The sequence below is a fragment of the Microcaecilia unicolor genome, chromosome 12 (assembly GCF_901765095.1).
Source record: "Microcaecilia unicolor chromosome 12, aMicUni1.1, whole genome shotgun sequence".
Taxonomy (NCBI): Eukaryota; Metazoa; Chordata; class Amphibia; order Gymnophiona; family Siphonopidae; genus Microcaecilia; species Microcaecilia unicolor.
In genome coordinates, this window is record NC_044042.1 from 11,535,459 (window position 1) to 11,546,439 (window position 10,981).

At 44.3% G+C, this 10,981-nt stretch overlaps 1 protein-coding gene across 3 annotated transcripts in view; it reads left to right on the forward strand.

Moving 5' to 3' along the window:
* The window catches only part of CTTNBP2NL (CTTNBP2 N-terminal like), an 82,359-nt gene extending 72,456 nt beyond the window's left edge, over positions 1–9,903 (forward strand). For all 3 annotated transcript variants that reach the window (XM_030221506.1, XM_030221505.1, XM_030221507.1), the window contains exons 3-5: positions 2,571–2,801; positions 5,548–5,655; positions 7,295–9,903. In XM_030221506.1, the coding sequence (XP_030077366.1) occupies positions 2,571–2,801; positions 5,548–5,655; positions 7,295–8,755 (1,800 nt within the window). In that variant the 3' untranslated portion in view covers positions 8,756–9,903. The remainder of the gene's footprint in view (positions 1–2,570; positions 2,802–5,547; positions 5,656–7,294) is intronic.
* The last annotated feature ends 1,078 nt before the right edge of the window (positions 9,904–10,981 follow it).

A 10,981-nucleotide genomic window follows, 5' to 3' on the forward strand; every position in this document is an offset into this window, starting at 1 on the left:
TCAGTATTTGATTAGAACAATTTCCTTCTATCCAATAAATTTTCTTTTCCATGTTTTATTTTGTTCTATTTCTATTGATTACCTTCTATCCAATATAAAGCAGGCACAGAAGTAATGTTTTTGTTTGTTTGTTGTCTAACTCGCTGAGTCCATAAAGGCAGGACCACTTGTAATTCTCTATCCGGAAATGGCGATCGCCATTACGGCATTAATGTAAGCCACATTGAGCCTGCAAATTGGTGGGAAAATGTGGGATACAAATGCAACAAATAATAATAATGAAGTAGGTTACTTTCCATATTATAGCTATTCCCACACTGAGCTAGAGAAGATTTGCAGTGAACTCAAAGCTAGGGGCCAGTGTCTTACAAAAAGGCCTGTTGTGGAGAGAGCGAAAATGTGCTGAATACATAAGTATTGCCATACTGGGAAAGAGCAAAGGTCCATCAAGCCCAGCATCCTGTTTCCAACAGTGGCCTATCCAGATCACAAATACCTGACAAGATCCCCAAAATGTACAAAACATTTTATACTGCTTATCCCAGAAATAGTGGATTTTCCCCAAGTCCATTTAATAACAGTGTATGGACTTTAGGAAGCCGTCCAAACTCCGCTAAGCTAACCAAAAACTCCGCTAAGTTCGTGTGGCTTTTAGTGTGCGCTAACCATAAATGCAGGCCTGCACTAATAGATACTACATGCTAAAACAGCCAGTGCAGTGAACATTCCACAGGATGAAAATTGGGTGTGTACTGCAGTAAGTGCATGGTAGGTCCTTAAGGTAGCGTTAGGTACTTCCAAGTTAACTGCTTTTGACAGTAGCGTGTGGTAGTGAATGTGTCTTTCAAGAAACTTCAGAAGAAATGCTGAACATGCCCCAAAAAGTTATCACACAGCCTTTGCACTTGTGCAGGAGTGGCCTAGTGGTTAGGGTGGTGGACTTTGGTCCTGAGGAACTGAGTTCAATTCCCACTTCAGGCACAGGCAGCTCCTTGTGACTCTGGGCAAGTCACTTAATCCTTCATTGCCCCAGGTACAAATAAGTACCTGTATACAATATGTAAGCCGCATTGAGCCTGTCATGAGTGGGAAAGCACAGGGTACAAATGTAACAAAAATAAAATTAATTTTGGCTGTTGATGCATAGGAAATGCAAAACCTATCACACTTTAGTAAACAGGGCCCTATGAGAAAAAGACATGAATTCCTTTAAATCTGGATGTCCTTGTAATAGTTATCACCAAATCCATTAGTGCAGCTTCTTCAATTAACAGTAAAATTGATGAGTTCAGGCGCACTGTTTGGGGGGCTGTTTATTGTTACTTGTTCATATCTGCTGCTGTTGGCTGCACCTGGAAAATTTCATAAACAGGCATTTAGGTTTCATTTTCTGAACATTGCTTTCTCATTAGGCTAGATGCTATTCTTTGTTAACTTATTAAATTCTCTCATAGTACTTGAAAGGACTGACAATTGACTTGCCATACTTGGAGTTTTGTGTAAAAAAAACCTCAGTATACATCAGAAAGAGCTCATTTCATGCTACAGTTACAAATATTAACCTCCAGAAGGTCGCATTTCTGTCCTGACCTGAAGCAAACAGTTAAAGAGCCATCCTTCCCTTTAGGAGTGGGCTTATTTCAATAGTTTATCCTAGTAAATAGATCTTGTAGTTCCCGATATGAGCATTTCCTAAAGGGAAACCTGGTGGATAAAAACAAAACCAGAAAGGGCCAAGTTTTATTGTGCTTGGATACTGCTGGCGCAAGTACTGTAACCGAGATCAGAGAAGAGTTGTAGCAGAACTCGTAGTTCTGAGTAGATCGACAATTATTGGGGAAGGGAAAAAGTGGGGGTTATTTATTTATTTATTTACATTTGCTATACTGCTTTTGCTAACTCACAGATCAAAGCGATTTACAATCTAAAATCAGCAAAGAGGGGAAAGGAACTACATAATTTGACAGGAAAGAGTAATCATACACTCAGAAACCAAACAGGCCTAATGATATAGCAGACAGTAGGGAGAACAGAAGAACAGAACAGGAAGGGAAAATGAAAAAAAAAATCACAAAAATTACAAACCCAGTAATAGGAGATTGCAACCAGTCTAGATAGAGTCAAAGGCACAGTTTAAAAGCCAGGTTTTTAAAGCAGATTTAAATTTTTCCAAAGTAATTCAGTTTGAATAGACAAGGGCAAGGAGTTCCACAAGAAGGGAGCAGCAAAAAAGAAAGCAGGGTGTCTAGTAGATTCCAATTGGGCTTGTCTTGGACTGGGCAGCAATAACTGATGGTCATTGATAGAACAAAGTGTACGAGTCTGGGAATACGGAATTGTGAGAGATGACAAATAAAGGGGCAGAGCTACCCTAACAGCCTTAAAAACAAGCATGAGAGTTTTAAATAGTATCCACTGTTAGATAGGGAGCCAGTGATGCCTTTGGAGCAGGGGGTAACATGATCATATCGTCATCCATGGCCAAGGAGCCCTGATAGCTGTTCCTACTAAACTCTTGCAGTAACCTTAAAGTTTTAAAATTTAATTATATGCATTTTTTTTTTTGTCAGGCCCAACACAAAGACACATTCATTAAAGAGCGTTATGGGAAATACAACATCAGCGACCCTTTATTGGCACTGCAGCGAGATTATGAGACACTAAAGGTAGAAAATCATGGGGTGAAGCAACCCACATGCACCAACCCTCTCTTTATACTGAAAGAAGTGATGAAGAAGTGCAAAAATATGCAGGAAAGAATGTTATCACAGCTGGCTGCTGCAGAAAGCAGGCACCGAAAGGTATGTGGAACACAGTTCTCTTATTTGGGGGGGGGGGGGCTGTTACATGTAATTCCCCATCTGAACCTCTGTAGACAGCATGACTGGATGACCCCAGATTACTTGGTAGCCATGTCCTAGACATAAGTGGCCTCCTAGACTAACCCTCAGCATTGCACAGATGGTAGTTGCTAGGACAGCCATCTTAAAAAGTTGATGCACTTCTCTTCCTTCTGGAAGACCTCTAAAATAGCACTACCTCTTGCATTCTCTGGATGCTAATCTGCACTAGGCATGGCCTGTCTTTTTGTAAATGTGAAACTATGCTCTGCTGTCTTATCAACTAAACCAGCACTGGCATTAATTTGTAATGGACATCCATAATTTGCATTGCAGGATTAATATGATTCCAGCAATCAAACTGACCAAAATTATCTGGATATCATAGCTGAATATTGCCCTTATCTAGATCGGTGATTTTCAACATTTGCTAAGATCCATTCCACCCCTGCAAGTAATCTCCTCCATCAACACCTGTACCTGTAGCTTTCAGAAGTAGTTATTTCATTTACTGATGCTACTGAAATACATTAGAGCACCAGTATACATTTTGCTGGGAAACTGGATCAAGATGGACTGCTACAGATGCCTACACAGACACCACACGCCAGCAGAATCCTTCGCCTCAGTTGCAGATGTAGAACAGCTCTCACCTGATACAAAATAGGGAACCACAAAAGAACATGCAGACAAAAACTGAAAGCAGAGATACTGGACTCTGTATGTTATGCAACACCAAAGAAATAGAAAGAAATGCATGTCCTCCTGTACAGTGTTATATAAAGCCAAAAATTATTATTCCAATCATCTGGTTTGGTTCTGCTTTCCTCTATGTGTGGGCTTAACTCTGTTTCCAGGGTTTCCTTTCCATTTGCTATTTCTTTTCTCATCTCTTGCCCTATGTCTGATACTGATCTTTCACATTCAGCTTTTTTCAATTTCTCTGCCTCCTTCTCAAATCTATCTTGTTTTCCCTCTCTCTTCCCTTCATGTGCGGCATGTCTCCCCTCTTCCCTTTCCTTTCCTTTATGTACAACATGTTGGCCCTGTCACTTCCCTTTATGTGCAGCCTATTTCCCTTCATATTCAGCCTGTCTCCCCTCTTCCCTACCCTATATGTGCAACATTTCACTCATTTTCCTCTGTGGTATTTTCTCTCCCTTCTTTCTCCATAGGTCCTGTCACCTCTCTCCTCCTCCCCCCACCCCCCCAAGTCCAGCACCTCTCCACGCTCCCTGTCTTCCTTGCCCACCTCATTGGATCTCTCTCTTCCCTAACTGACCTTGTCAGCACCGCTCTTCCTCCTTGCTCCCCCTAATGCACACCTCTCCCTCCTTGCCCCCATGTAGAACTGCTTTTCTTCATTCTCACACCCCCAGTCCAGCACCTCACACTCCTTCTCAAGATCTCCAACCCCAGTCCAACATCTCTCTTATTATTCTCAGATCCACAGCCCCAGTCCAGCACCTCTCCCTCATTCTTAACCCCCCCTCATTCTTAAACCCCCAGCCCAGGATCTCTCCTTCATTCTTAAACCCCCAGGCCCAGACCAGTATCTCTCCCTCATTCTTAACCCCCAGCCCCAGACCAGTATCGCTCCCTCATTCTTAAACCTCCAGCCCCAGACCAATATCTTTCCCTCATTCTTAAACCCCCAGCCCCAGTTCAGCACCTCTCCTTCATTCTTAAACCCCCAGCCCCAGACCAGTATCTCTCCCTCATTCTTAAACCCCGAGCCCCAGACCAGTACCTCTTCCTTATTCTTAAACCCCCAGCCCAATATCTCTCCTTCATTCTCAAACCTCCAGCACCTCTCCCTCATTTTCACACTGCCCCGGTCCAGCACCTCTTCCTCATTCTCAAACTCTGCACCTCTGCATCCCACCTTCCAACTTGTCTTTGAGGTTTCCCACAACAGGCCCCACCGCTTCCCTTCTCCAGCGTCCTGCCCCTTACTGATAATAATTTCCTTTTTGTAACGGTAGGGTGGGACACAGTCAACTGAGAGAAATTATCAGAGGGATCAGGGTGCTGAAGAAGGAAAGTCACGGGGGATCTCAGTCATGATGAGTTCGAAGGTTGGATGCAGGGTGGGAGGCGCAGTTTGGGATTGAGGGAAGAGGTGCAGGATCACGGACAAAGAGGAGAGGGGGAGATATATTGGACCGGGGAGAATGTGAGAGATGGCAGACCACTGGGAGGGAACTGGTCCCTGAATGCATGTGAAGGGTGCTCGGTATGTGAGAGCAGCCGAATGCGTGTTGACTTGCCAGGTCCCCACCACCACCACCCTCTAAACAGCGTGTCAGAGGGGGTGGGTCCCAGCAGACAAGGACAGAACGGGTCAGGGCAGGGACTCCATTCCCTACAAGACGAAACAGTAGCGGCTGTCAAAAATAGAACTGCACTCTGTTTTAAGTTCTTTCAGTCTCTATCTGCGAAATCCAGTGGGTCCGACAAATCTGTGGTTTGCAACCCCCCCCCCCCCGCCCCCGCAGCACACCTGGGGAGCCGCTGCAGCACACTGGTTGAAAAATGCTGATCTAGATAATGGTGGTAGTCTGTATAGTATCTGGACATACAGCACAGATATCTGCATAGAGGCCAGCACTGAATATCCAGGTCTAACGTTAATTGCCATGGCAGAGTTGAAATATTGTCCCACGTTTATTAGTGCTTTGTAAGCTGTCATTTTTGCCTGCGGCAGGTGATCATGGATCTAGAAGAAGAAAGGCAAAGACACGCACAAGACACAGCTGAAGGGGACGATGTCACCTACATGCTGGAAAAGGAGCGGGAGAAACTGACTCAGCAGGTAGACACCAGTAGCATTTTTACCTTAATTGAGCAGTCTGGATGGTTTAGATTAACTAGACCTGCTCTTCTACATTTGCTTAATGCCAAACAACACTTTAAATTCATTATCGCTCTGTATGTACCTATTTCCACTTGTCTTAAGCCAGTCAGAGGACATGAAGTAACAATATCTAGCAGCTGTGGCTTCTGCTTGTAGCATATAGAGCCACACAGGGCATCTCTCTTTTGACTAAAGTACTCATACAATTTGGAAACCAGGAGCTCTGTAGCTTAAAATGGTTTTGAATCTGGTTTTCCAACATAAAGGATCTTCAGCAGTCACAAATTGCATTTGAAATTGGAAATCTGGTTTCGTATGGAAAGTAGAAAAGCTTTGCTCTGTATGTAAACATACATATGCGGAGAAAGAGAGGTGGCTATAAACAGCTACAGAGGTAATGCACATACACAAACATACTTTGCATTGCTAGTCTTTCTGTTGCAAGCAGCAAAACGTTCCATTGGTTTTTTGTGATCACACAGAAGGGCACCGTGTTTTCTTCAGCTTTCAGTGTGCAGGTTCTCAGATTTTGTTCAGGACTGCATTTCTCAGCCCTGTCCACGTTTTCTTATATCAGACACCAATGCTGCTTGGCCTGGAAATTAAGTAAGAAAATACGAGCTATGTTTACTAAGGAGCACTAAGCCGTTAACATGGGTTTTAGCATGCGCTAACCTAATTCATGTTAGCCCATGCTAACATCTAGTGTGTGTTAAAGCAACCAAAGTGTTGTAAGTCCTGTGCTAACTGCCTAGTACAGGATGCTGTGAGCAGTGGCGTAGCCAAGGGTGGGCTTGGGTGGGCCCAGGCCCACCCAGTAGCAGCATACCTATGATGTGGCTTGCAGGGATTCCCACGTCCCACCAGTCGAAAACTCCCAACAACTGTCCCTCCTGCATACCTTGTAAATAGCAGATCTTCGCCTGCAGCGAGCAGCAGCTGATACATAACTACTCACACCAGCCCCACAGCCTTCCCTCTGACGTATTCCTTCCTATGCGGAAACAGGAAGTTGTGTCAGCGGAAGGCTTTGGGGCCAACACGAGTGTATTAGTTGCTGCTCACTGTCGGTGAAAATCTGCTATTTAAAAGATATGCGGGAGGGGGGGGGGGGGATGTTTTGAGAGACCATATAGCATGCAGGTGAGAGAAGGAGAGACCAAATCACCTGTGGGATGGGGCGGGATTCTTCTGCCCACCCATCTTGGGCCCAGGCCCACCCAAAATTGGGTGTCTGGCTACGCCCTTGGCGGTGAGGACTGGGCAGAGATTGGGTGTGGACTGCACTTTGCAGCCAGTGCATGGTAAGTAGCGCATGCTAACCAGCAAATGTGCAGTTAAGGCAGTTTCATTTTCTACCATCTTAATAGGTTGCATTAGATGCATCTGTGTTGCTAGTGCCTGACAGTAAGGCGCATTAAAGAACTGGTCTGTGCGGAAAGTGCAGGGGGAATGCTGGAGATGCCCCAACAGTTTCCACATCATTGGAGCAAGACTAAGCTTTATCAGGCAAATGTTTTTTTTTTCACAGTTACCATGTTGTAAGTACATTTTTATGTGATTTGTATCATTAACTTTGAAACAAAACTGTTTTCAGTTGGAATTTGAGAAGTCTCAAGTAAAGAAGGCGGAGAAAGAGCAGAAGAGACTTTCCAGTCAGTTGGAGGAGGAGAAATCGCGCCACGTGCAGCTTTCATCCATGCTCATGAAGGAATGTAAGAAAGCCACCACCAAGTTGGCAGAGGAGACCCAGCGGGCAGAAGAGCTAAGCCTGATGCTGGAGAAAGAAAGGAGCAAAGCCAGTAAGCTGGAGGAGGAGCTAGCAACTGAAAAGAAGCGTGGCCTGCAGATGGAGGCACAGGTAGAAAAGCAGCTGTCGGAGTTTGACATTGAGCGGGAACAGCTTAGGGCAAAACTGAACAGAGAAGAAAATCGAACAAAGGCCCTAAAAGAGGAACTGAAAGGTCTAAAGCAAGCAATGGAAGAGCTTGAGGCTTCCAGCAAAAGCAGCGGCAACATTCTGCAGCCAAAGCACAGTGCAGCCGTGGGGTCCTCAAGCTTTGGAACTGAGAAGTCTCCAATGGTGTCTGTATCTTGCCAGACAGAGAGCTGTCAGAAAGAGAAAAGAGATATGGATAACATAGGCAAGGTGTCACATGTAACATTAGCCAGTTCTCCTGTGCCATTTCACCCACATGCAAAACTAAATGGGTATTGCACCACAGGAATTGAACAACATGAAGAGTCTATCCAGATCGATGTGGGAGAAAACCAGAGAGAGAAACTTGTTTTAGCACATGATAGTCTAGCTGAAAATGGAGGTTCCCCCATTAGAATGGAATCTCCCATCCACATGCCACCATTGCTTCCTTCAAGTAATGTCTCCTTGTCCCCAAGCAGCACAGCTGGCTCATCATTAACGTCCTCCCCATGTTCCTCACCTGTGCTGACAAGGCGCTTAATTGGAGCATCTGCGAGTAGTCCTGGATACCAGTCGTCTTACCAAGTTGGCATCAACCAGCGTTTTCATGCTGCTCGCCACAAATTCCAGTCCCAAGCGGAACAAGACCAGCAGTCAAGTGGCCTTCAAAGTCCACCATCAAGAGATTTGTCTCCAACTATGGCTGATAATTCTGCTGCCAAACAGCTAGCTCGTAATACTGTCACTCAGGTGTTGTCCAGATTTACCAGTCAACAAGGGTCAGTGAAGACAGCCAGTCCCAACAGTTCACCATTTGGTACAGACTACAGAAACTTGGCCAGTCCCACCCAGAAGAATGAGTCCAGCCACTCGCCAAGTGCAAGCAAAGTGTCCAGCCCACTAAGTCCACTGTCCCCTGGGATTAAATCGCCAACCATACCCAGAGCAGAGAGAGGAAACCCTCCACCAATTCCTCCTAAGAAACCCGGTCTGGCTCAGTCCCCTGCCTCACCCGTCTCACTGACCAAAGCACCAATCCATTCATCTTCCTCGGACATCTCGAGCAGCTGTTGCACTAATAATTCCATGGTAGCAAACAGTAAAGAAATTGAAATATTGTTACCAAGCAGTAGCTAGTCACAAAGCACTCCGTTATCAAAAGTCCTTTAGCCTCAACTAACACTGTCGTTTTGATCAAAATTCATGTTATTTATTTTAGTAGTAGAAGAAACTGTATTATTTAGTATATTGTTTAATTTTCTTTAATCTTCTGAATTGTTTTGTTCTACATCTAAAACAATACAAAAGTCCGTGATACCTTACCTCGCTAATAATGTACCTGAGGGCTGTAGGTTTGTCTTGGATTCCTTAACTTATTAATATTTCCCATGATCCCGGACCTTACCAAAAATATTTGGGGGCAGGGGGTGGGGGAGATGTAACAATCTTTCTGAGGTTTGACAATTTTGCTGCTTGGAATACTCATCCACCTGTTACTCATAGCAGCAACTTAACTGTCTAAAATGTTAACAGTATTTGGAAAAGATCTTGCCTGTTTCTAGTTTCTGCAAATATGCCATCCAACTGCAAAATAAAGGCAGGTTTGCCACTTGAAACACATCCGTCCACACACAGCAAAAATGCCAGACTTCCAGGATTTTCTACCAGGATGTTAAAGTTTTTACAGTCTCGCAATGATTAATCCAAGTTTTTATTTAAAAAAAAAAAAAATTACCATGACAGAATTACAGCCCTATCTGAATGTCCTGTATTTTAGTGCAGAAAAATCTATAATTTTCTTCTATAACGACTGGTATGTGGGACTTAAAAAAAAACAGTACTGATTTAAATTATGTAGAAATAGTTTGTGCAAATTCCAGTTCAGCCAAACACACAAGAAGTGCCTGTACTAATCTTGCAATAAGAATGTTTGTTTTCTGCACTCACACAACTTCTTAACAGTTTCTACAATGAATCATGAATGTAAAAAAAAAAAAAAAATACTATTTTAATCGCATTTTAAAATTCGCTGCATAAATTCTAGCCTTTTGGTAATCAATGCTATGAGATAAATGCTGGCAAAGCATTAAATGCACATGCCCAAGCTATAACACCAGCCCATGTAGCCTCCTCTGGAGTGCTATGAAAACTGTGTTAAATATTAAATAGTTAAGTCTCCTTCGCTGGCCAAGAGAAGATACACTGAGGGACCCTTTGACAAAGGGTTTGCCATGTGCCAATTCGGAGCTACCACAGGAGCCCGGTGATAGTTCCCACCCCCAGTGCCCCCCCCCCCCACCCCATTTCTAGCACGACAAAAAATATTTTGTATTTTTGTAGCACCAGGGCTTACCCTGCGGTAATTACCGGGTAAGTGCATGAGCCCTTACCGTCGCCAAGCCCTGTGATTAGTACAGGGCCATTTCCTTTAAAAGAAAAAAAAAACCCCAGCCTTTTACCTGCCCTCAGCACACATCAAAACCACGTACGGCAGGCCCCTTTTTACCACAGCTTGGTAAAGGGGCCCTAAATCTTAGTGGCATCAGCTGTCCATGTTTTGTAACGAGCCTCTCGACATGGCACCTATATGCTAGCAGCATAGAAAGTCTGCCATGCAGGTGAATGCAGCACTACAGTAGAGCACTATATACACTCAAAAGCAAGGATTTAAAATTCTTAAAAGTCACTACTTCTGCAATTGTACATTAACATTTATGGCACTTCTGTCTACTCTACTCTCATCTCATCTCTGCCCCCCCCCCCCCCAACCCGTCTTTTTCAGGAGCTGAGTAATTCCCCAGGGACTTGGAAGCGCTACCAGGCAGGAACACCTCCTCCCCCCCCCCCCCCCCCCCCCCCCACTACCATAGAACAAGCAAAACAACTCCAAAAGGTTTTTCTCCTCCTGCAGCTGGAGAGTGCTGTCTGTCTTTGTTTAGCATTTCAGCCTCATTAGTGCTCTTGAGACACTCACACTGAAGAATGTCTTTAAGAATAACCTTCTTGCCACAGGTGGGAATGCAGGTTTAAGAATCCCCCTTGCCGTGACTACAAGATGACCACTTTTTTGCTAGGAAACAGCTGCCCTTTTTAAAGCAGCATTACTAACTAGATTTTTCAAAAATATAATGTTTCCCCCTTCCTCGGCATAGCCATTTATTCACTGTGCTTTCTCTCTTCATCCTACCCTAATTTACCCTGTTTCCCAGAAAGTAAGACATCCCCTGAAAATAAGACCTAGTAGAGGTTTTCCTGACTTGGTAGATATAAGGCCTCCCCCGAAAGTAAGACCTAGCAGATTTTTGTTTGAAAGCAGGGCCGCTGAGAGCCAGACAAGGCTGCCCCCCCCCCCCCCCACCCACC